Raw genomic sequence first — 24,858 nt, forward strand, 5'->3', positions numbered from 1 at the left:
CTTAACAAGGGTAACTATATTGATGGGGTTTGAATATTGTTCTTTTTCCTTACTTTATTTGGTGTTTTGGTGTGGGAATTGCTGCGACGCTTCTACGCAATAATTGGTTGGACAAGATTGTTAGTGGTACTTGGTACGGTAGTATGTATGGGGATATTTAGGTGTTTGTTTGTGTGGAATAAGGTTCAAGTTTCAATTCACCTGGTGAAAAAGAAAAAGAAAAAAAATGTTACGCAAAATATTTTAGGATTCCCATTGCATACGCTCTTACTGGTCCTTCTCATAGAGTTCAAACCCATATGGCACCCCATCCTCCTGCATATTTTTAGGAACATCCTCATTAACAAACGTTGAAAGCTCTCCATGCGTCCTCTTCTTCCATCCATTCGCCGGATCCCTGATGTCCACCGGGAAAAAGGTATCCACATCAAATTCCTTATCGATGCTAGTCATGAGGATCCTCGTGGTACCGGGGTACTTCATGGCTACATCATAAAGCTGTGCACCCCCAATGACAAAGATTCTCCCCACCTCCCCGCTGCCCCCAGACTTCAACGCCTCCAACGCATCATCTAACGATCTCGCCCACACCACCGCATCCTCTCCCACAGAATTGTTTGTGGTCCGAGACACAACAACATTGATCCTGTCCGGTAATGGCCTAAACCTCGCCGGAATTGAGTCCCAAGTTTTGCGTCCCATGATGACTGCATTCTTCTTGTTTGAGGATTCAGGCACCAGCCGTTTGGTGACGCGAGCAAAATAGGACAGCTCTTTCCGGAGACGCCATGGGAGACCCCCAGACTTTCCGATGCCGAGGGTAGCGCTTGTGGCGGCGACGACTATGGTGAGCGGTGTGGGAGGCATTGTCGTGGTCGTGGTTGCGGGGTGTGAAGTCATAATGGGTGCAATGCGTTAAATTTTAGTGACTCCAATGGTGATGTCTCAAGTATCCGCTAGTAAGAGCCAACCCCCAGAAGCACATGTACCTACATGTTTGTTGGCGGACAGGGATTAAAATATGGCCAAGGTACATGTATCCAGTATAGTAGGTCAAACATGCTCTTTTTGAATATCTCCTAATTTGTCTCGACATAGTCGATCCACATGAAATATTTAACTAAAGGATACTTATGAGTTATTCTGTGAGAACATAAGCAATTCATTACTAGTCTCAGGATTTGCAAAGTCCACTTTCTTTGAGAGGGGAAGGTGACGTTGAATTAAGTTGAGGCTCAGCTGTGTGTACTGACGATCCTTGACATGGAGATCTACTTTACCAAATGTGGGCCTTGGCCTCTTCCTATTGTAGAAAATCCACACCATACTCTGGCTTCATTGGATGAGACTGTCCTGTTTTTTTTTTTTTTTTTGGTTTGAATGGGATTGAAATCGATCTTCACATTTATTGAGTTGATATCCAATGGGCATGTAATTAATTTGAGGTAATACGACCCGAGACCAGCCGAACCTCATTGGAGCAAAGATGAAGATCGCCCCTACTAGAGTACATCCTATGTTTCCCCAGTCAAGAAATACATGATGTATTGTTCCATTTATCTCGTTGAACGGCTCGATCAAAGATCACAATAAAAAATGAACGTTCAAGAATCGAATTATCATTAAAATAATACTTCCCAAAGGATCAACTCCAGCATGCGTATAATACCTCAAGCCATTTAAACACTCCACAGAGCTATAAAAAACTCCACTTGTCATCTGTAATGATATTTTACTTGTGGGTACAGCTACATACTCGATCTCGGCTTACTAGCAAGCTTCTGCAGTGCCTTTCCCACCTGTTTCGCGTTCTCATCAGTCGCCGGATCGACCACACCGAGTTCCGAGCCCAACTGTCCAAACAGCCACGCCTCTTTTAACGATCTCGTCAAAGACAACAAGTCCTCTGCTGCCCGAATCATAGCTGAGGCGTGACACTCGATTTGATACGTTTCGGCCGCGGTGATTTCGCGACTCTTCCCCTCGACCTAGTTTGACGGATGGATCAGACTCGTGACGTGGGAGTAGTTGTTGGAAGGAGAGTGGGAGTGCTTACAGGCGCTAGTTGTGATATGTTCTCAAACCGCTTGAGGAGAATGTCTAGGTTGTGGTTAACTCGACCTGCGATCTCTCCTGTCAGCTCTTTATACGTACATCGGCCTGTGTTTGGTCCCAAAGACCATACCTTGAAGACCTGAGCGGACGCCTAGTGAAGGATCACTCATGATTACGGATTCAGACCGATTATAGATTTCTAATGGGGGTTGATGGTATTATGTAGCTATGCTGGTTTAGCCCAACTTGTGGTTACTGAGCTTGAGGTGCGTGGGGCCGCCAAGCATTCAACATTGGCTAGTAGTCTTATCAATTTTCTTATCTTCACAATATCTCACTCGAGCAAGTAACACCATAACCCAAGACCAACCAAAAGCACTCTAGACACCACCGAGGATTGGCTTAAGTCTTTAATACTATCTTCTAACGACCTCAGATTTTCTGTTCAACAAGAGACTATCACCATGAGCAATTAGTTGTTGGTGGATCGGAAATTAATGCTTTTAAAGCCGGAACAAAAACACATGCATTTCAATAATAATTATAGTGCTTATGGAAAAATTGTAGAATGCTCCTCATATAACTGAGTAATGCCCTCGTGCTGTGGGATGCCCTTCACCCAATCATTAAGGGCCTCAAAAATCAACATCAACCCCTAAATTGGAAACACCAGGAGCTCCCTAAGGCACAGTAACCATAAACTAAGGCTGTGGATGCGCTGCGGTATTCACATTATTAACGCACTAATATTGTATGTAATTTTATTTTTCTAATGCTGACTTATGGTTAAATTTAGTATCGTTTCGGTAGTGCTATGGTAGGTAGTGATTTAACCTCGCTTTTTGCATTGCAGCCACGGTACATATACAGTCTGGTTCTCCAAACCTTACAGGTGTTTGCATAATATTACGCTCAGGCGAGCGCCGTAACACATAGTGCGAATGTTCAGTCCATTACCTCTCTAGGTAATTCCCATAGCTAGCTTCATTAGGGAATCCGGCCGAAAGTTTAAATTCAAATACCTAAACGGGTATCTCGAGTTTCCTAATGAAGTAATGCTTAACTTTGCAAGACTCGTTCTATATGCTAAGCCATCCAGCTGGGCCTAATATTATGACAACAGCTGTAATATATGGGTTATGTCGTGTATCTCACCCGGGGGGCACTTTGCAACGCGAGGGCGTTTCGGATCGAACACTATTACCTGAAGGGAATTCAGCAACGTTTCCGTTATAATTACTTGATCCATGTAGTATGCTACCGCGTGGCGCACTAGAGGCGATGGTAGGACTGGGAGAAAAGAAACAAACTCTAGATCTCATGCTCACCCCTCCCCCACAACACGCCGAGACGAGACCCGCAGTATACCCCGCGCGTACGCATAGCCTACACTATATATCTAAGGAGCTCCACCATCTGATCTTAACTACATGTAGGCTCTAAACAATAATATATGAGTGGGAGAGTCCCCAACCCCCCGCTGTTTGACAATATGGTCCTAAATACTAACCATCCCCCCCCCCCCCGGGGCGGCTCCAGATAGGGGTCATCATTATCTATTCTAAATTGTTCCGGTAAATAGAACGCTCCACATGGCTACGGTACGGAACTACCTGCTCGTGATTTTTCCGCGGTCGAATATATTATCAGTCTTGGCCAAGCTGTTTAATTAGGTACTCACTCTGGGTAAGCATACAACAGCTACACTACATACTCTTGAAGGCTATATATGGTTATCGAATGACATTCTATGTAGGATTAAATACGTCTCTAAGGGTTGGCCTAGTCTTATGAATCTCAGCCCATACTCGGTATATATGTATACGGGGCCTGGGATTAATGAGGATATGTGGATCTCATACTGAGAGGAATACCCAACTCAAAATAGTGATATTCCACACAGAACAGTAGGCCTGGGCATTTGCCCATCGGGCTTAGCTATGTACTTTCTGACAAGGAGCTTAAGATTGTACACGTGGTTAACAATGTACGCAATCACTCAGTGTACAATACTTTGACCATCGAGTGATAGGTCATGAATAAATACCATTCACCCAAACCAACTCCATAAGAGACAGAAGGAGTGGGGGATAAATGCAATGAGTTTTCTGGGTGTTACATTACGTATAGGTAGCTCCGCAGCGGAAACCAAGGTTGGGAGGCAAAAATCAAAACTGATCATAGGATAGAGTATGGGTACGAGCATGCAATTAATGAATTAAACAAAAAAAAAAAAAGAGTATGGGTACGATATTGGCATTAAGGCATAGTCATAGAAATAAAAAAAAGAACAGAAAAGGTAGAGGAAATCCTACGTAATCAGTAAATGTATCTCTCCCCCCACACTACATTTGGAGTAAATAAAGAAATGATAATATAGAGTGAGGGAAAGATCCGGGGGAAAAAGAGAGAAAAAGCTGCAAAACGCCTATCAATCCAGGTTTCTGACTACATATATCTACTAAACTCTAGCTTTCTTTTTTGGCCTGCCCATATCAATTTCCTCCTCCTCTTCTTCATTTGCCCGTTTCTCGATGCCTTCCTTATCTTCGATAGCCCTTCCGTTTTTCACACTTTCCAACAGCCTCTTGTATTCATCCTCGACATGGAAATATGTTTCTTCCAGCTTATCAATCCTCTCCAACCGATCAAGCTGCGCCAAGGTATCTCTATTCTGCTTATAGATTCTGCCCTTGACCACTAACCTGAACATCTTCCAGTTTCGGTCCTTCCTCTTCCGCTCGTCACTCTTTTTTCCATCCTTCTCCTGTAAATCCTGTAGTAGTGCCATCTCTACACACCTCGCGAATTGTCTCTCCGGCATCTTTGCCGCCTTCCTTACCGCCTCAAGCGGGAAGTCCTTCTTCGACACCGCTGTGAGCGTCAGCCCCTTGAATGCCCCTCCCGTTTGTAACCTGTTTAGATCCCGTAAGTCTCGCAGGTCGGCGAATGACTCGGATGGGTCCTCAACGGTGATTTCGAGTGTTGCGGGGTCTTCAAGATAGTGCGCTATAAGAGCATCATAAAAGCGCGAGCCGTGACCCTGGCGCTGGTAGGGTGGAAGGATCAGGAACTGAGAGAGGCGTGCGCGGGCGAGGTTCTCGACTGAAGGCGAGAAATAGTAGTACCGGTAGACGGTAGAGTAGCCGATGAAGGAGTATTCGTTTGAGGGAGACTTGGCATATAGGAAGAAGATGTCCCAGCGCTTCTGAGACCACTCATCGTCGTCTAGAGTTATAAAGGTGCCGCCTTCAATGAAGAGGAGAATAAGAATCTGGATCCGAGAGAGAAGATCTTGGCAGTGGGGATCCGACAGATTGGCATGCCAGATTTCGTAAGTGGTGTCGAGATGCGTGGAGGTATTGAGGAGGGATCCGGGAGGGGTGAAGGAGACGTAAAAGTTTGCGAGGGTGTTTTGGAAAGATTTGAGGTCACTTTTGAAGGCTTCTATAGCATTTGTTAGTAAGTATCCTTTTGTTTAACAAACTATGAATGGGCGCGTAAACCTTCAGGAAGGTATTCCTGCAGTATGGCCTCTACATCCTCTGCGACGACTTCGCCAACGGGCTTCTTCTTTTTGTCCCAGCTCACGTCGAGGCAGGGAGACATGTTGTCCGCTGCAAACGCAAGGCGGACATTGAGGTTGCGGTATCCAAAGATGGTCTCCGATTCGCCAAAAATGGGGTATGTGAACTTTGGGTGAAAAGTCGAGAGCTCTTCCCCGGAGGACGGGGAGTGGAGGGAGAGTGTTAAGGCCTCATTGGCGTCAACAGACCATTCGTCGATTGGTTCCATTCTGAGGTCACTTGGGTACGTTCTTTCGGGTGATCTGGTGCTGATTGTGAGATATGTGACAGAGTGTTGGTATTTGTGTTTGATGATAGTCGTTGGACTAAAGGACGTCGCGAGGGTTATTATTCGGGGGAGTCGCGTCGCGCGCGCAGATCACGATCGGATACTACAGCAACCAACTAAATCGGAGTTATGCAGATGTGTGTTTGATATCAGAAGATTTGTCTTAACATAAATCTATATGAATCACGTGGTCATGTAAACTATCCTGCAGTTCTTTGCTTTAGCTAGTTATTATTATTAACGGTTACTATTCCTTTTTAGTGCCATAAAAATTTGAAGTATTCAGAAATAGAAGGCTGAGGAGGACGGTCTCTAGCCATCACAAGGTAAATTATCACTTGTACGGAGTGCATGTCCATTTGAATATGCATGGCCCATCCTGTATTAGATTACTCTAGCGCACTGATACTCGAAGAGGAGGAGTGAGTGATCATCTCAACAACAAAACTACAACAAAAACGGTTGTCACCGTTCTTTCCAACTCCATACCTACCTGTTCCACCAAGGTACCCCCTCTAATTCTGTGCCGGGTCTCCGCAATAACGCCCTCTTTCACGAATTAATGACATCCACCTAATCCTAACTGCCCTTATATTCTATTCCATTGTGCGAATCAGTCAATACTTGTTCAACTCAAACGCCGAAAAGTCTCCCCCGTCAACGTTGCACAACAGATACCGCAAAGCTAATCACTCCCGACTACCACCACTCCCACCTCTTCCAACATGGCAGATGGTTTAGGAACGCTGCTACTTTTCAGCATCGCTATGGCATTGGCGTACGTTTCATTCATGCACCCCAATGGTCTATCCGTCCAAAACTCACACCCCTATCTAGCTCCCTGGGTGCCGGTTTCCTGCCTCTTGTAGTGTCCCTTTCGCCGTCTCAGATTCGCCTAATATCGACTATCGGAATGGGGGTTCTAGTCGGCACCAGCATGATCGTCATCATCCCCGAAGGAATCGACACAATCTATAGCGCAAAGCCCTCCATCCCAGCCGTCCGAACCTCATCCGAGCCCGCCGCGAGAAGCATCTGGGTCCCTGATCACCAGGTCACACGGAGGGACATACCAATCCTGTACCCCCGCGAGAATGATGCCGAAGAGCATGGACACACACACACCGACCCTAACACCGGCGGCGTCATCGATGCGCCGCCAGCAGAGGAAGGAGAAGACCACGACCACGACCATGACCACGAGTCAGATGCGGGCGCCCATAAGTGGGTCGGTCTCTCCCTAGTATCCGGGTTCATCCTAATGTACCTTATCGATGTCATTCCAACGCACGCGCATACTACCACCGCTCCATACCATATTGCGTTGGATTCTCTTCACTCGCTCAGCAGTCCGCCAGATACGCCCCTCCATCCGCACTCCTCACGCCCGGCTTCTACAACTCTCGGCCTTGTGATACACGCCGCTGCAGACGGCATCGCCTTGGGTGCTTCCTCGACTTCCTCCAATGTTGCGCTGGAGGCCATCATTTTCGTCGCTATCATGCTGCATAAGGCGCCAGCAGCATTCGGACTATCGGCGGTCTTGCTGAGAGCTGGCCTGGGAAAGCGCCAGGCGAAGATGCATCTAGTTGTGTTTAGTATGGCGGCGCCTCTGGGAGCGGTGGTGACATGGGTGCTGGTCAACATGCTGGGCGGAGAAGAAGTGGGCGGCGCGGGTATGCAGTGGTGGACGGGTGTGCTGCTGCTGTTTAGTGGGGGGACATTTCTGTATGTAGCCATGCATACAATGATGGAGCAGGCGGCGATGGTAGAGAAGCCAGGTGTTAAGGATACGTGTGCGGCTGTGTTTGGGATGCTATTGCCGCTATTGACGCAGATCGGGCACCATCACCATTAGTTCATTGGTGTCGCGGATGGCATTTTTGTATGTTTATATTTATATCAATTTCCCTTTTTGTACCGCTTGGTAGGTATGTATTTTGATGATTGTACTGTGGTGTGATGCAATGTGATTCCCTAGTCCTAGCTCCTTTACGCGTTTTTCTTGTTTTCGTTGCTTTGTCCGTCTAGTTGTTTTACATGGCATGGGATGTCGATGTAAATACCACCTTCTACATGTATTTGGTATTAGAGGGAGATTTTCTTTGATTGATAGTTGCTGGTTGGGTGAGACGTGTGGGGGTAGGATTCTAGAATCGAGTGAGAAATTATGATTAATGTTATTGATAGTACAGTCAGCCACGAAGCAGCCTGAGTCGGATTCTGTACAAGATATTAGAGTGCTTGCGTACGCCTTTATGTCTGGGTTTGTAGGGAATGATGATCCCCAACATTAAAGTCACTCATCTTGTAAAGTATTCATGTCCGGGCCCTCTAGTTGAGCTTGAAAGACGAGAACTACTATCGTGTGCATCAAGGGAGGCGAGGTGCATTTAAATCTAGATCTGTATCGCTATTATAGTACATAATAGCTCCTCCGACCAATATTATTGACCTAGCTCACACTTTCGATAGACACGCAGTTACATAATTCTGCTCTTCCAAAGTTATAAATTTAGGCTTCAAGTCACAGTCTGTGAGCTCTTCTTCAACAGATCATCTCTACTTTGCATGGGGACTACCCACTATACTATCTATTGAAGTTATGTTAATATTGAGTATCACTATGCCAATTTTCGTGTAATTACATAACTATGAAGCTCAATCCAAAACAGAGCCCTGAGTTTTCTGGGTTTATATATACATGTATATATGTGTGTACTTTTCTTTAGATATCCACAAACTGGCATTTGATTTTATATGCGGCCGCCGCTTCTCACTAGTAATATAATACATATAGCGAGAGGTAGAATTAATATTGTAGAAAAAGGCCGGTCTGAGAACAGGGTTTGTATGACTGATTGGCCAATAGGACTCCTCCCATATTTCCGCCACTCACTGTAGGTATAGTAGCTTCTCCCGCCATGCAGCTGTGGTTTAGTAATAAATGTTACACTAGACTAGGTAGCATGCGCAGTCCGCGTCCTAAGTCGACTGCGGGGGCTGTCTTCAGGGTAGATTAATTCAATTCTCCACGTCGATAACGAGCTAATTTCGCCCTTCTTAGACACCTCTGACTAAATGGCCGAAGCAGTGGGACTGGCAGCGAGTATTCTCGGGATTATCCACATCACAACAAAGGTAGCTTCTCTTAGTTACTCGTATATTACTGGTGTAAAGCGAGCACCAGACGAACTTCGAAAGCTTGCGGATGAGCTCAAGTCATTAACCACAGTTCTCACGACTTTGAGCATCTGCGCGAACGACCATGGCCCAGCGTTACTACAAATCCAAGGACCTTTACAAAGCTGTGTTTCTGAGCTGCTTAGCATCCAGATCAAATTAGAGAGTAGCAGTATCAAAGAAAAAGGGCGCTGGTGGGGTATGAGCTTGTGAAGAGCAGGAAACTTTGAACTATATTTCGAAGATCGAGAGATTCAAGAATCTTGTCACACTTGCCATGAATGCTGATCAGGTGTATGTGATTTTTCTTCTTTTTTCTTTTTTCTTTTTTTTTAGAAACGCGTCATTGCTGAAATTTGCAAAGAATTCGATCGAAAGTCATCGAGACAGGTATAAAAGAAATATGCGCAATTAAATCAAAGGATGAAGTACTCCGGATCGGTAGGGTCATCTTCCAAAGTTTTAGCGTTTGCTTGGAATCAAGCTCACATAAGATATCTTTATCCCCAGAAAAGCGACGTATGGAGGTGCTGAACTGGTTGTACCCTAGTGATTTTGACAAGAGGCACATTGAAATTAGCAGTAGAAGACAGAAGGATACTGGACAGTGGGTGTTGAGGGAACCAGTGGTCCAGGAATGGTGCGGGGGGAATCCGCGAAATCGGCTCCTTTGGGCCTACGGTATTCGTACGTATTATATTACCTACTAATTCCACATATATAATCTAAACACTAATTAGACGAATTCGATTTGGTTAGCTGGCGCTGGAAAAACATTTATCAGGTGCGTTTATCTGTCACAGTTGATTGATGTGTATACATACATAGTTTAACTATGCCTTTTTACCATGATTATGATAGAGGGTGAACATGACTTTATCCTAAAGTATCCGGCTAACTTCTGCACGCTTTCAGCTCTCTTTTGATTGATTATCTTCAAGACCAGGCAACAAAGGTAAACCCCAACCACGGGATAGCCTATATTTATTTCAATTATCAGGAACAAGAGCAGCAAGAACCAAGAGCTTTCCTTGCAAGCCTTGCAAAGCAGCTTGCCTGCCGGTTGGAGAGTCTACCCAAGGAAATCGAAGAATTGTACGAAAGACTGGAAAAGTGGCATGGAAAACCAACCATCGAAGACCTATCCGTAATTCTCTTTAAGTTGTCAAAATCCTTTACACGGACCTTTATTATATGCGACGCCTTGGACGAATGCGACCCGGAGAAGCAGCGCAAAGGGCTCTTGCCATTATTCCACCAAATGGCAAAGAATGGTATATACGTCTTTCTTACCAGTCGAGAATACCCTGAAGATATCCAGGTATCACTTCAAGGTTCTGCTAGTGCAAAGATCAGGCTCTGGGCAAAGGACGAAGACATCACCTTCTATATCAAACAAACAATAGCAGATAACCCTAGAGCGAAACGTCTTGTTGAACAAGGTAGCTGCCAAGATGAAATCATCTTGCAGCTCCAGAAGTGTGCCAATGGGATGTAAGTATATATATATTATATGAAGGCATGCCCGAACATATTCGCCACATTATATTGCCTAATTTATCATTATTATAAACAAATAACTGATCCATGAGTCTAGGTTTTTACTTGTGCATTTTCACATCGAATATTTATGCCGGCAGACCACCGTCAAACAAATATTAGAAGAGCTTTACATGCTCGAAAACTCTGCTAGAGAAGATCACCCTATGGACTCCACGTACAATAAAGCTCTTGATGCTCTCCGGGCACAACCCAAGAGCTGTAGAGAACTAGCCTTCCAGGTCCTCACATGGCTTGTCTGGGCTCGACGAATCCTCACAGTCCGCGAACTCCAGCTGGCTGTATCTGTATCAATGAGCGGGGATTGTACAACCTTTGACAATTCCGCTTTACCAGATAGAAACACATTGCTTGATGTTTGTGCCAGTCTAGTGATGGTTGATGAGAAGGAGGATACAATTCGGCTTGTCCATTACACTGTTCAAGAATACATTCTCAGAAACGCGATAATACCCAATGACATTGACTCAAATTCCATGATCACGACTGCCTGTATTACGTTCCTCTCACTTGACATATTTCTTCAGGGCGCCTGTACCTCAGATGGGTCTCTTCAGGATCGATGGAACTTATACCCGTTTTTAGACTACGCCGCAAAACAGTTATCCTCTCACCTGGGAGGATGCAATGAGACATTATCAACTGACGCTGTTTTGCGGTTTCTCGGCGATCAAGGCAATATAGAATCCTATGTTCAAGCACTTTATGTTCAAAGAGGGCCCGGAAGGGAGAGAGCTTATGGTATTTATCCCAAAGGACAGAGGGCATTACATGTAGCTGCAACCCTTGGACATATATCAGCTACTCGAATACTTCTTGAGAGAGGTGCCGATGTCTCGGTAAAAGACGGTTACGGACGGACACCACTGCCCTGGGCAGCCTTCGGGGGACACGAACAAATTATTAAATTGTTGATTGAGAAAGGTGCAGACGTCTCCGCCAAAGACGACGGTGGAATCACGGCATTTGAAAGGGCAGAAAAGAAAGGGCATATATCAGTAACTAGGCTGCTAGAAAATCCAAAGGGGTCTCCGGGCCTGATGGAGCGCTTAAGGAAGACTGTGGAATTAGGGTGTTTAGAAGAGACAGAATTACTCCTTGAAACCGAAGGACACATCGACAGATGGTGTATGCGCAAGATGCTTCACATTGCGGTAGAATTTGGACATGAGCCAGTGGTCCGGCTACTACTCGAAAAAGGCGCCGATATCTCCTCTACAGATAGTTCTGGATGGAATGCACTCCACCATGCAGTATCAAAAGGACATGAACCAGTGGTACAGCTACTGCTCGAAAAAGGCGCCGATATCTCCTCTACAGATAGTTCTGGATGGAATGCACTCCACCATGCAGTATCAAAAGGACATGAACTAGTGGTACAGCTACTGCTCGAGAAAGGCGCCGATATCTCCTCTACAAATAATTCTGGATGGAATGCACTCCACCGTGCAGCATCAGATGGACATGAGCCAGTGGTCCGGCTACTGCTCGAGAAAGGCGCTGATATCTCTTCTAAAACTCTTGGGCAACATACGGCAGCCGGACTAGCAGAATGGGAGGAGTTTAACTCGCTAGCTCAGCTAATACGCGATTGGGGGGGAGTAGAACGGGCGTCACAACGGGGGCGAGATATCACCCATACGGCGTAGGGAGCGTAGGTCTGGTGAGTAATAACATCTAGCTACTCAGTTGAATCGTCTCTCACTGGTGGCTTATCTCTTATAGAAGTATTGGAGCTTAGATACACAAGTGCGTTGATTTCGAAGTCGGTTACGGCGTATATCGGATTCCCGATTTTCTCTTCCAGGGGGGGCCTTATTACAACATGTAGTGGTGGTCAATGAAGGACAGCAACGACAGACGATGGATTGAAGGGGCGGGTACTTGGGTAGTTGATCAGATCAGGGAGAGGGGATGTGGTCGGGTAATACTTGTCTTTAAATTATGGATGTCTTAAATATTTAACTACATGTGTATATAGAAGCTCTATTCTTTGTAATGAATTATGTCTTACCAGTTTATCTATACTTGATTAATACTTTGTAACATAAAGCCAACCAACATGTGACACTAGACCAAGACGAGATCTGGAGCCGTGTAGACACATGCATGCGTGGTGTTGCTCGCGGATGCCAGGGCCGGGTGATCACGCATGATTATCTCTCCTTGTTGGCGAGCTCTAGCTACATGTATCTAGAGTAGGCACATTCTTGACACAGGTACACACGCTCTATGTGTGGGTTTGACTTGACTGCACTACGCGTAGTACGCTGGGCAAGTGTTGACTGAGTAGATCTAGTTATCATTATGGATAAGGATATTCGTGCAATAGCAGCTAGTAACAGTAATAATGCCTGGCCCCTCCCTGTCTATCTAAAGAAAGAAAGAAAGAAATAAAGAAATAAAGGGTGGTGGGGGGGGGGGGGGGGGAACTAAGAGGAAGAAGAAGAAGAAGAAGAAGAAGAAAGATATAAAACGAAATAGTAACGGAAAAATAGTAGCACTAGCAAAAAAAAAAAATAATAGTAAAAAAATAGTACTAAAAGAATTTACTAAACCCCTCCCCCCCTCCCCCGCCAACTACCTACCCACCTACCCACCTAACCACCAAACACACAAAAACAAACACTAGACCCCCTCCCCCCTCCACACCCCCACCCCCCTCGCCCACGCCACAACCTCCGCCGCACTCCCCACCTCCCCGCCGCCAAACCTCTTCTTCCTTGGATCAATCCCCGCCACGATCCTCTCCACGGCCTCAAACGCCTCGCGCTCGGCGTCGCCGGCGATTCTGCGCCCGCGCGGCAGCCCCTTGCGCCGCAGCAGCACGCACGCGAGGTAGTGCAGCCAGAACACGTTGGTGCGCGGCGCGTACACGTCCCAGTCGATGGCCTCCTCGTCGGGGGGGACGAGGCCCGAGGAGAGGTGCGTGCGCATGAAGCGGTAGATGTCGAATTGGTAGTCGCCCTTGCCGCTGAAGAGGGCGGGGTCGTCGAGGGGGCGAAGTGGGCTTTGGGTTTTTGGGTGGTGGTGGTGGGGAGGGGCGGGCAGAGGGCCCGGGAGAGGGTGTAGTCGATTAGGGAGACTTTGAGACCCGTGGGGTTGCGCTGGATCACTATGTTTCCGTAGTGGAGGTCGCGGTGCTATTATCCGTCAGTCAGTTGTCAGTTTACTTCACTCCACGCAGCAGCGTCACTCCAGGGCAATATCTATAGCTAGGGATAGCAAGCAACACACCTCAAACTCACACCCCTCCCCCCCCGCCAGCGCCTCCGCCACCTGCCAAAACACATCCACCGCCTCCCCCCATCCCTTCAACTCAAAATGCTCCAGATCCACACCGCCCATCTCCAGCCCGACCACGGCCCACCACTGGCCCGCGCCGTAGAACTCGGGCCGCTCGTTCTCGCTGCCCCGCAGCTCCTCGTACTCGTCCCAGCAGCGCATCAGCGCGTCGGGGAAGTAGCCGCGGCACACGTGCGCGCCGTGGAAGCCGATGAAGCCCTTGTGCACGGCCATGGTGCGCGTGATGCTGACTTCTTGTAGGATGGAGGTGAGGGTGCATTGCTCGGGGGCGGCGAAGGGGATGATTTTTAGGACGGTGGTGCGGGGGGTAGTGGTCGTGGGTGGGGAGGTGGTGGTGGTGGTGGTGGGGGTGGGGTGCGGAGTGGAGAGGAAGACTTCGCTGTAGGAGGCTTCGCCGAGTTTGGTGACTGTGTGTGTGGCCTGCAGGGCGGTGATGTACTCTGTAAAGTCCAGGACCGTGGGTGTCGTGCAGAGGCCGAGTAGCTCTTCGATCGCCGCGTCGTCGACGTAGTACTCGCACTCGTCCTCTTCATACTCTGCCTCCCCCTCTTCTAGTTCTTCCACTTCCTCCTCCGCATCGAGCTCCGTCAGCTCCGACGTATCACTCCCCGCATACTCCCCCTTCGCATACCCGTCATACCCCGCCTGCACCTCCCCCACCCCCTTCACCTCCACCTCCACCGCCTCCCTCTCCACCCTCCTCCTCCCCCCAAGCTCCAAAACCTCCTCAAGCCCAATCGTAACCCTCCGCATCTTCTCCACCATCTCCCTCTCCTCCCTGCCCTCCCCCCTCTCCCGTTCCCGCTCCCGCCCATCCTCCCACACCTTGATATCCACCCCCTCCCTCCCCCCCGCCGCACGCACAAGCGGACTCACAACCGACGCCCGCTTCTTCCGCACGCCGTTCTTCCGCGCCGGCGACTCCACCGGCGTGATGGCGCGCTCTTTCAGCGCCTCCCGCGGCGACCCGGGCACGCCTGTCGGCGTGCGCGGGCGTGGGCGGCGGTGCGGGCTGGAAGGGGAGGAGGTGGAGGAGGTGGAGGAGGCGGGGAGGTCGTTCTCTTTGTCGGATGTGGTGGTGGTGGTGGGGGTGAGCGTGGGGGAGGGGGCGAGCAGCGCGAGGATGTTGGCTTCGAGTTCTTCGTGCTCGGGCGTGCCGGGGAGGTCGAGGGAGTCTTCGGAGTCGGAGGCTTCGGGGGAGGAGTGGGCGAGGGTGGGGTTGGGGCGGCGGCGGTGCGGGGGGGGGCTGTAGGGGGAGGTGATGGTGACGAAGGGGGCGTGGGCGGAGTGGGTGTCGGAGTCGGAGTCGGGGTCGGAGAAGGCGGCGGTGGTGGTGCCGTTGGTGGTGGTTGTTCGGTTTCTGGCGGCGGGGGCTAGGGCTTTCCCGTTGCTGGTGCCATTGCTGTTGATATTCTTCCCGCCGCTTCCACTGTCTTTTGATTCTTCGTCTTCTGAGTCCTCGTCTTTGCCTCTGGCCCCCACTTGCTTCCCCTCTCCATCTGAATCTGAATCTGAATCTGAATCCAACCCCGGCGGCCTTCCCCTCCTCCCACTACCATTCCCCCCATTCCCCCCATTCATACTCCCACTCCTCCCATTGCTACTCCCACCACTACCACTACTGCTCTTCGCACCAGCAGTAGCTGTGGAGGTAGCAGAAGCAGAAGCAGCAGGAACAGCAGCGTTCCACAGATCCCTCGCGAACCATCCCGAGACGTGCGCAGTGACTTTTTTGCCGTATGTTTTCTTTGGCTTGCCTGACATTGCTTTCTGCTTGGTTTGTTTCTGTCGGTTGTTCTCTGTTGATTGTAGTCGCAGTGTAGTGTAGGGGTGTAGTGTAGGGGTGTAGGTAGGAGTGTAGTGTAGGAGTGTAGGAGTGTAGTGGAGGAGTGTAGGAGTGTAGTGGAGGAGTGTAGTGGAGTGTAGTGGGGTGAGGATCGAGGGTTTGGCTGTGTGAGTGAGAAGCGTGGGGTAAACAGACTGACAGACAGGGGTTTGTTTTGCTGCTGGGACAGGGGTGGTTGCCGGGGTGACGGTGGGTTAGGGTTTCTGTGCGGGACAGGAGAGATGAGACATGGGTGTGGTGTGTGGCGGATGGGTGTTTTCCAGAAGCCTTCTCCTTCTGGATCGTGCTGTAGCTATTGTGTTTATCTCTGTCTACTCCCCAGACAAGCCAGCGGCTAAACTCCATCCGAGCCCTCAGCTCCATCCACACACACACAGAGGTAGAGTAGAGTAGAGTATATATACTAGATAGCCCCCACAACCACATCCCCCACATAGCTACATCTTAGCTACATACCCCCTACAGGCCGATACAGCACAGCTCCACCCGCCATGGACCGCATCAGAAAGTGGTTTTCGCAGCAAGAGACACAGGCCTACACGGCGCTGGCGTCGGACCCGGACTCGGAGGCCTCCACGCTCACCCCCGCCGACGTCGACATCGACATCGACACGGACGACAGCCTCCCCGGCGGGCCCATCTCAAAATTCCAATACTTTGTCTTTTGCCTCCTCGGATGCGCCATGTACGCCCCCTCCCCCAAAAACAAAGACCAAAAAAACTAACACAGCCACCCCCCCCCCCCTTACAGGTTGTGGAGCTGGAACATGTTCATGGCCTGCGCAACCTACTTCCAACGGCGCTTCGACGGCAGCGACTTCCTGCTGACAAACTTCCAGTCGCTGATCCTCGTCTCCTCGACCGTGACCAACCTGGCCGGGTCCTACTGGCTGTCCAAGCGCCAGGCAACGGCCGACTACCCGCGCCGCATCTGGCTGTCGCTCGTGCTCAACTGCGTGCTCACGGCGGTGCTGGCCGCGAGCACGGTCGTGTGGATCGTGGGCCCCGCGGCCTATATCCTGGTGGTGCTGCTGTGCGTGGTGGTGGCCGCGTGGAGCACGGCGCTGTCGCAGAATGGCGTGTTTGCGTTTGTGAATACGTTTGGCGGCGTGTATATGCAGGCTGTCATGACGTGCGTGTCCCCCTCTCTCTATGCTCTCTATATGTAGTTTAGGGGTGGGTTTAAAGATTGGCCAGTACTGACTGGATGATATGCTACAACAGCGGCCAAGCCATCGCCGGCGTCCTCCCCGCAATCGCACAAATCATCACCGTCGTCCTAGTCCCCACAACCGACACCGACTCGCAAGCGGCCTCCCCCAAATCCGCCTTCCTCTACTTCCTCACCGCCACCTCTGTCTCGGCCCTCTCCCTCCTCCTCTTCTTCACCCTCCTCGCCCGCCACTCCTCCTCCACCTCCACCAACAAACTCCCCACCGACACCACCCCCGCCACCACCACCGCACCCCTCGAGACCCCCGCCACCCCACACAGAAAAGAAGTCCCCCTCTGGACCCTCTTCAAAAAGCTCCGCTACCTCGCCACCGCCCTGTGGCTGACCTTCTTCGTCACAATGGCCTTCCCAGTGTACACACAGCTCATCGTCTCCGTCCGCCCCCTCACGCCCGACACCCCGCGCCTGTTCACACCCGACGTCTTCATCCCGCTCTCCTTCCTGATCTGGAACCTCGGGGACCTAGGCGGCCGGCTGCTGTGCGGCGTGTACCAGTGGCGCGGGCGCCCCGAGGCGCTCACGCTCATGGCGCTCGCGCGAGTAGTGTTTGTGCCGGCGCTGGCGGCGTGTAATGTGCGCGGCGAGGGCGCGCTGGTGGGGGTGATGTGTGGTACTGGAGCGTGCAGTTTGCGTTTGGGGTGTCGAGTGGGTGGGTCGGGAGCTGTGCGATGATTAGGGCGCCGGAGGTGGTGGGGAGGGGGGAGAGGGAGGCGGTGGGAGGGTTTATGGGGTTGTGTTTGGTGGTGGGGTTGGCGGCGGGGAGTGCGGCGAGCTTTTTGGTGGGGGCGTAGTGGGTGTGTGGGTGCTGTGGGGGCCACGGGGGGAGGGGATGGGTTTTGGAGTGGGGGGTTGGGGTGTGGGTGTAGGGGTGTAGGGGTGTAGGAGTACTTTTCTTTTATGTGTGTTTTGCGTCTGTGATTTTTGGTTCTGGTTCTGGTAGCATTGCTGTGTTGTGTGGTGGTATTCTTGCTCTTATTCTTATTCTTATCCTTAGACCCGGTCCTTTTTTTGTTATAGCCTAGCTAGCTTCAGTAGTATAGAGATAAATGGGAAACGTATGCATACATAGCTACTTGTATTGTATTGGCTGGCCCCTTCTGGGGTCTGGGAGAAGCAGCCAGATCGGGACTTTACCTAGTACTTTCTAATCCGATGATGTCCGCTCTCTATCGATTCACGCACCGTCGGTCACTTGGTCCCTCGGCATCTCACCCACCAACCAGTTACCATATCTGTAGAAGAATCCGCGCACGCTCACGACTACCTCAAGTACTTGTGGTGCCTCTTGACCTGTTACTACGTAGGGCCCCGTTGTTTATAGGTGTGTAGTTTGCTGGTTGGTTACATGGCCTGGCCTTATAATTAACCGACGTCGACCTTCATGAGCTTCACGTGTCTAGATCTGCTTGGGGTCTCTGTAGCGTGTTTGAACACATAAACTGATAACATGTCCCGTGGTGGCCGTGGACGTGTGCGGGGGTTGCATGTGTCTCGTCGCTGCATAGCATGTGCTGGCGGGATCACTCCGGTTGTGGGTGTGGTTGTGGTCGTGGGCGGGCAAGGGATCTAGAGGTGTTGTACTATGTAGCTAGGTGCGTCATAGGGTGTCACTCGTGGGATGAGTTGGCGTGATGGGTCATGGGGTGTCACTCGGTGCTGTTTTTTCGTAGAGATATAAGTAAGGCCCGCGGGGTGAGAGGGTGCGGGGGGGGGGGGGTGCTTGTTGGGTGTTTTGGCTACTAGCGGGTGTATTTCTGGTACCGGTGCTGTGGTTAAGGCAAAGGTCCAACGTATGCCCCTGAGATTTACTAGAATAACCAAATTAGGCACTGGGTTGGATAGCCAAGTGCTATCGAGTCATTGCCTCGGTCCTCGCTGAGTCTTAGTTGCGCGCGTTCAGCCCCATGTCCGGACGGGGATAAAGATTACCAGCCTGAAACCTCGCCGCAGGGGATGAACCTTTTTTTCTTCTTTTTTTCCACCACACCGAGGCTTGTGTCTGCTTCGTCTTCGGTAGTTTGTTGTCCCCTCTTCATCTGTCAATCAGCTTGTTCGTCTATTATGTAACTCCCACTGACATTTACTTATGGTCTATCCTTTCACCCCCAGGTTCCCTCTTGACGTTGGATCAGGTAAAAAGCATCGCAATATTCGACTTTTTTCATTGCACGTGGTTAAGAAGCTTTAGAATCTACTCGTGACTCAGCTGAAGTTACATAAATCAGTCATTTATGGATGACCATTACCATCTTCCAGCAGGCCGTTAGTTTGGAATTTTGATCATGATATCTCACTCGGTCATATTACTCGTGTATCCTCGATCATTGACCCTATCAACTTAGAACCTCGGTTCCCGATGAGGCGGGGAGAGGACTAGGAAAAAAGAGCGGACAGAATGAATAATTGGGGAAGGAGACGCAAGGAAAGAAAGTGTTACTATTCTCTTGTTCTGCTGGAACTCAGAGGCGGTCGAATGACTGTGTGGTTGGTTACCCTTACCCCAGCGCCGCACTATCCACGCCCAGCCCCCGGCCCTTAAACGTCACCCCCATCTCGGCTCCCCCGCTTACTATAAAGCCACCTCTCTCTCTCATCCCCCCACCTCCAATCACCTCCTCCCCCCCCCCCAACGTACTCTCTTCCTACCCGCTGCGCAATTCCTACCGCAATGCATCCCAACAACGAATCTACACATATAACCGCCACCAACCGACAACACCGCGCGCAGATATCTTAGCGAGCATGTTCTAGCCGTTTTTTTTTCTCGGTATATTCCGTACTCACGCAGCTGCTACAGGGACGTATTCTCGTTGTGGTGACGTCGCCGCCGATAACTGGTCTTTTAGTATCTATCTGGTGCTCCGCTCCGGTCGGTGAGTCGGTCGGATCTATAACGCCACCATCGCTGGGAGATATATTGACGCATAGCGTCCATAACGGAACCTCCCCCTGATGGCTGGGAGATGGAAAAAAACATATCTAGCTAGATCTAGACCAGTCTGCCTGCCTGCCTGCCTGCCTGCCTGCCGCCGCCGCAAGAGTTCGGCGGACCGCCCGACTCGACGGACCATCTATGCAACTTCACGAATCACAACCCGGGAACAAATGAATGAACACCGCACTTCAGCCGCCAACATATAAAGAACAGCCGGCAAACAAAAAAACAGCCGAGGATAAGCTAAACACCGCCATTTGGGAAAAACATGCCAAAATATCATTACCCCTTGACATAGTGGGGGCGGAAAAAAAAGCCTTGAGAATTCACGGAGAATCTCTAGTGTCCGCCACATGATGCGAGCCCTCCAAACAGTTTCAGGTCTCTGGATAGAATAGAAGAACCCCCCGATATTGGCCATGGCGCTTGGGTTCTTGTTGAATAGGGCCCGCGAGTTAGGACCTATAGGCAAAGTTGGATGGACAGACTCGAAGAACCTAAGCCCAAAGACGGTCCTGCTTCATGTATGGGTGGGCGTATACAAGCAAATAAACTATTGGGTCGAAAACTAGATGGATGGCTACCGGTCTGCTGGTACGATCACGGAGGGTGGTTAATAAATACCCTAACGGCCGGCAGTGCCCACAGACAGCAATATTGCCAAGCGTGTGAATTGGCGGCCTGGCATAGAGTAAACCACCGGCACCACTTCGTCGATCGATCGCCGGCATGTTCAACTGAATAACTATAGACGCTCATGACTATCTCCAAGCAAATTAATATCTATTGCCACTTCCCCTACCCACACCCACCATCTATAAAATGCAGCCTCTCCTCCGGATCCCCCCCGCCAGCCATGGCCTCAACACATCACATTTCAGGCGCCAAACAAATTTTTTCCCCACAGTCTCCAGGTTCAAAGCAGAGACTCCTTTATCACAGACAGACATTACATTGTAAAAGAAAAAAACGGAACGCCCTAGGAAAATAGAAAGAAGAAAAAAAAGGAATATAAGATGATAGTAGATAAGACAGGAATAGATGAGAGGAAACAACATGAGGAAAATGCATTAACTACTAACCGGACAATACATACTACTACGGGGAGGGGTGGGGGATCTCCGCTCTGCTCTGCTATGTTAGCTGGAGCTCCCGGTGCCCCCGCCCCCCGGAGTTTGAACTAGAAACTTACAATACCCTACACCAGACCAGACCGTACCGAAAGAAAAGAGAAAAGAGAAAAGGGAAAGAAAGAATAACTAATAATAAGACTAGCCAAAAAAGCGGTAGTTTGTCAGAAAAAATGAAAGTTTAGAAAAAAAACAGAAAAACATAATCCGGATAACCCCCTATAAACATCCCTATAGCCAGTCCCCCCTCCCTACACATGCATTCCCTTAATTTAAAAAAACCTATGATGACCGGCCCTCTAACTAGTGTTTGCTCCCGATCCCTTTCCTTCTTTCTCTTCCTCGTTCTCCGTTCTCCCCTTACCGTTTGATAGGTGCCAAGGAATGATTAACTCCATTTATGAAAGCACACCGTAACACCCAGGCACCTCAAAATGTCCCATCCCATGTCTTTTTTTGCTTTTCACTATTTAAAAGTGTAGTGTAGTGTAGCCCTGTATTGTTCTAAAAAAAACCCCGTTGATGGTTTTTTTTTCTTGATGTTATTACTGCCACGGCTACTAACCCAAACAGAAAGCGGACAAAAATGAAAATAAAAAAACGCCCAGTAGCTGCTGCTATACAACTTTCCTGATTTCTCTTCCGGCGCTGCAGGAGCTAGCTGTTGTCTGTCTACATCTATGCCGACACCTTTGACTGCTTCTTTGCGGTGCCGATGGAGGTGTTGTTGACCTTTGTTGCAAACTTGAGCGACGTAAGGGTCTCTGCCAAATGGGCCTGCATTGGCGAAACCATCACGAACATGAGACATTTGCTGTTACCGCCAAGTGAGTATTGGAGCAAGTATGTAAGCTATAATTTATAATAGGTCAGTCGGCCTATTATCCAATTGACAATTTACTTCCGGGGGAGGCCTACCTTGGAGTTCCTATATGGAATATGGGCTCCTTCCTTTCCATTCCCGAGCGCTGCAATGACATCGCCGAGACAGCTCAGACTCTTGTTGATGCTCTGTGTCTCCTTCAGCCTGTCACCGGTGGCCTGACTGTGTGCCAGCCTTTCACTTCCTGCCAGATCCACCAAGTTCAATGTTCCCTCACTTCTCTCTCCCGTGACCGAGTTGACGCCCCGGAGCTTCAGAATAAACACGCTGTGTGATCGCGAGGAACGCTCGTTCGCCTGGGTTGCTGCCACTGACCGGGTCTTTGAGGCGCGGTTGAGAATCTGCTCCACTTTGGCCGGGTTGTCCAACACTACGGTATTGATATCTGTGATGGTCGTCTTGCACTCCTTCGGGTCGTGCCGGATCTCGTGCTTCTTCTTGTCAAAATCGTCGGCCTGTCCGAGAAGATCGTTGATGTTCTCGTTGTAAACTTCCACAAATTGACCCTCCATGGTGTACGTCCAACCCTTCTCCTCGAGCTGCTTGGCAGTCTCGTAGATCTGGTGAACTGCTTTGGGAATCATACCGTCCGAAGAGGACATGGTATATCTGCATGCATGTAAGCACAATTGGCCCAAAAGATCCCATCTGGAGAGGGGGGGAATTGCTCACGTCTTTCCGGAACCAGTTTGACCATAACAGAAAATGCACACATTATATCCATCCAAGGCGCTCTGTACCAACTGTGAAATTTCCTCAAAAACCTCCGGGTTCTGTGCAGTGGGTCCAAACACTTTGTCGAACGAGAATGGATACGCCTTTGTAACAACGTTTCCCAGAGCGCTCTTCTCCGCCGCACCGATGATCTGGATCTCCTTGCCCTCCTTATCCGTGTCCGGGAACTGCATTTCGGCACCACCGCCGGCCTCGGCTGGGAGCGTTGGTCGCACACGGCAGAACACCCTGATGTTTCCCTTGAGCTCCTGAACCTGGTTGTGCAGCTTTCTCCGCAAGGTTTCCTCAACCCTAAGCTTCTCCTTCGCTATCGCGGTCTCCTCCAGGGCCTGTCTAAGCCTCTGTTCCAATTCCGCAAAACTCTGGGCCTGCGACTGTCCGGCGCTCTCAAGCATCTCAATCCGGGTCCGAAGAGCACGTGCCGATGATTCTAGCTGGAGCGTGGTTGAAGACGACTCGGACAGAGTGGACTTCAAATTGGCCGTCATGGCCTTTTCCCGCTCAAGCTCGGTGATTGTTGCCTCAAGCTCTGTCTTCAGTCCCCGGATTTCCCGTGCACTTCCGCCCATTTCCATTTCCAGCTTCTGCCTTTCCATTGCTGCCCTTGTCGAGATCTCCTGCACCTCCCTCTGCCTTGCAGCGCGCTCATCCTCAATTTCCATTCGGGCCCTTCGCTCCAAATTCTCCATTGCCTCCCTGTTTGATTTGATTAGCGCCTCGACCTCGTCACGTAACTTTCGTCGAATGTCGTCAGTTTCATCGCGTAGTCTCCTTGCTGCATCGTCCCGTTCCTGCCGGCGGTCTCTTCGCTCGTCGTCGAGGAGTCTCTCGAGCTCCGAGGCCTTCTTCATGGTGTTCTCGAGTTCGAGCTGCACCTGGGTGTTCTTCGTTTCGAGGGTTACCCGCATCGTCTCGAGTTGGTAGGCTACAAAGTCACTGTGTGAGGATACAGAACTTTCCAAATCGCCCACAGGGGGGTTGTCTTCTTTACCTTTCAACTTGTGATCCTCAAGTTGCTCCTTAATATTGTTTGACTCTGTACGTTCCTGCATCATCATGCTCTTCATCATCTCGATCGCACTCTCGGTGTCCTCGAGTCTTCCCTTTAGGTCCCATGCTAGAAAGTTGTTATTGTCAACGCACCGAAATCTAGGAGAAAACGAAGGGGGTGCCCAATGCTTCTTACCCTTCCGCCTCGGCATAGCAGCAGTGGGATCAATCCCGCCGCTGCCGCCGCTCTCCGGACGATCACTCAACGAGCTCGTCGGCCTTGGTCCGGGGGCCGAAATTCCAGTCCTGGGAGCGGGGGCGGGCACCCCCCCTCGTATTCCGAGCGATGAATTGGGCCTGCTGCCGACGCTCTTTGAGAAGCCCGATGACGAGTTTGACCTCCCCATCTGGCCGCTCGCGCTCCGTCCATGGGATGCCGTGCTGCTGCCGCCCGCAGCGCGGGTGGTGGTGCCGGAGGAAAATTTTGTGCTGGCGGGCTGCCCGGCGCGGTCCGTGAGGGTGATGCGTTTCTGGCCAAAACCGCTGGATCCTGAGACTGTGGTTACCTTCCTTTTAGCACTTTTCCATGAGAGATCTCGCTTATTGTTATTATTATTATTATTGAAGACGGGAATTGAACTGGGGGAGGTGGGAGCAACGCTGTTGTCCCGGGAGGAGGATGAGGATGAGGATGAGGATGAGGTAGGAGACCGACTTGAAGATTTTTGCTTGAGGGATGCTGTGACGGCTTGGGAGGGTGGGGGCATCATTGCAGAATCGTTGTTCATGCTTGAGATACTATTGCTACGGCTATTGGGCTGGCGGATTGCAGAAGTAGAGTTAGTGAAAGTAGAGTTAGGAATTCCCGTAGAGAAGGCGTTGTTGATTGTAGCAGGAGGGTTGTTGTGGTTTGTTGTTGTGGTAGTGGTGTTGTGGGTTGTGTTGTAGGACGGTAGCCGTGTAGTGGTATTTGGAGGCGGCATTTCATATAAGACTTTTGTCGAGGGCGTTGGCGGGGGGATCCTACTACTGCCTGGTCGGGGAAGAGATGAGGGCTGGTACATGAACTATGTGAGGGGTCAGCTCCTGATTGGTGGGGCACAGAGAAACGACGGCACGGCCTACACTTCTCTCGGAGTGATCCAT

The 24,858-nt window shown here is 50.1% G+C and overlaps 9 protein-coding genes across 9 annotated transcripts; 4 read left to right on the forward strand and 5 right to left on the reverse strand.

Moving 5' to 3' along the window:
* Positions 1–267: 267 nt before the first annotated feature.
* On the reverse strand, positions 268–900 carry LAJ45_02668 (uncharacterized protein; the record flags this gene model as incomplete). Its single annotated transcript, XM_046112259.1, has 1 exon — positions 268–900. One exon carries the CDS (start codon positions 898–900, stop codon positions 268–270), a length of 633 nt encoding a protein of 210 aa, XP_045974385.1.
* Positions 901–1,679: 779 nt separating this feature from the next.
* LAJ45_02669 (uncharacterized protein) lies at positions 1,680–2,225 on the reverse strand (the record flags this gene model as incomplete). The annotated part of the gene is made up of 4 exons (XM_046112260.1): positions 1,680–1,696; positions 1,757–1,988; positions 2,057–2,121; positions 2,186–2,225. The coding sequence occupies 4 exons, from the start codon at positions 2,223–2,225 to the stop codon at positions 1,680–1,682; spliced, it is 354 nt and encodes a 117-aa protein (XP_045974386.1).
* A 2,291-nt stretch (positions 2,226–4,516) lies between these two features.
* LAJ45_02670 (uncharacterized protein) lies at positions 4,517–5,850 on the reverse strand (the record flags this gene model as incomplete). Its single annotated transcript, XM_046112261.1, has 2 exons — positions 4,517–5,502; positions 5,562–5,850. The coding sequence occupies 2 exons, from the start codon at positions 5,848–5,850 to the stop codon at positions 4,517–4,519; spliced, it is 1,275 nt and encodes a 424-aa protein (XP_045974387.1).
* A 785-nt stretch (positions 5,851–6,635) lies between these two features.
* On the forward strand, positions 6,636–7,768 carry LAJ45_02671 (uncharacterized protein; the record flags this gene model as incomplete). Its single annotated transcript, XM_046112262.1, has 2 exons — positions 6,636–6,688; positions 6,748–7,768. 2 exons carry the CDS (start codon positions 6,636–6,638, stop codon positions 7,766–7,768), a joined length of 1,074 nt encoding a protein of 357 aa, XP_045974388.1.
* Positions 7,769–9,370: 1,602 nt separating this feature from the next.
* LAJ45_02672 (uncharacterized protein) lies at positions 9,371–10,019 on the forward strand (the record flags this gene model as incomplete). The annotated part of the gene is made up of 5 exons (XM_046112263.1): positions 9,371–9,387; positions 9,458–9,534; positions 9,604–9,634; positions 9,721–9,780; positions 9,834–9,852. 5 exons carry the CDS (start codon positions 9,371–9,373, stop codon positions 9,850–9,852), a joined length of 204 nt encoding a protein of 67 aa, XP_045974389.1.
* Positions 10,020–11,792: 1,773 nt separating this feature from the next.
* Positions 11,793–12,497, forward strand: LAJ45_02673 (uncharacterized protein; the record flags this gene model as incomplete). The annotated part of the gene is made up of 3 exons (XM_046112264.1): positions 11,793–12,128; positions 12,259–12,316; positions 12,379–12,497. 3 exons carry the CDS (start codon positions 11,793–11,795, stop codon positions 12,495–12,497), a joined length of 513 nt encoding a protein of 170 aa, XP_045974390.1.
* Positions 12,498–13,281: 784 nt separating this feature from the next.
* Positions 13,282–15,723, reverse strand: LAJ45_02674 (uncharacterized protein; the record flags this gene model as incomplete). The annotated part of the gene is made up of 2 exons (XM_046112265.1): positions 13,282–13,796; positions 13,902–14,172. The coding sequence occupies 2 exons, from the start codon at positions 14,170–14,172 to the stop codon at positions 13,282–13,284; spliced, it is 786 nt and encodes a 261-aa protein (XP_045974391.1).
* A 573-nt stretch (positions 15,724–16,296) lies between these two features.
* On the forward strand, positions 16,297–17,830 carry LAJ45_02675 (uncharacterized protein; the record flags this gene model as incomplete). Its single annotated transcript, XM_046112266.1, has 4 exons — positions 16,297–16,490; positions 16,557–16,937; positions 17,030–17,659; positions 17,716–17,830. 4 exons carry the CDS (start codon positions 16,297–16,299, stop codon positions 17,828–17,830), a joined length of 1,320 nt encoding a protein of 439 aa, XP_045974392.1.
* Positions 17,831–21,782: 3,952 nt separating this feature from the next.
* LAJ45_02676 (uncharacterized protein) lies at positions 21,783–24,858 on the reverse strand (the record flags this gene model as incomplete). The annotated part of the gene is made up of 7 exons (XM_046112267.1): positions 21,783–21,956; positions 22,023–22,596; positions 22,660–23,647; positions 23,714–23,839; positions 23,909–24,268; positions 24,428–24,779; positions 24,838–24,858. 7 exons carry the CDS (start codon positions 24,856–24,858, stop codon positions 21,783–21,785), a joined length of 2,595 nt encoding a protein of 864 aa, XP_045974393.1.

This window comes from Morchella importuna (assembly GCF_003444635.1).
Source record: "Morchella importuna strain M04M26 chromosome Unknown Morimp01GS005, whole genome shotgun sequence".
In the NCBI taxonomy this organism is placed as follows: Eukaryota; Fungi; Ascomycota; class Pezizomycetes; order Pezizales; family Morchellaceae; genus Morchella; species Morchella importuna.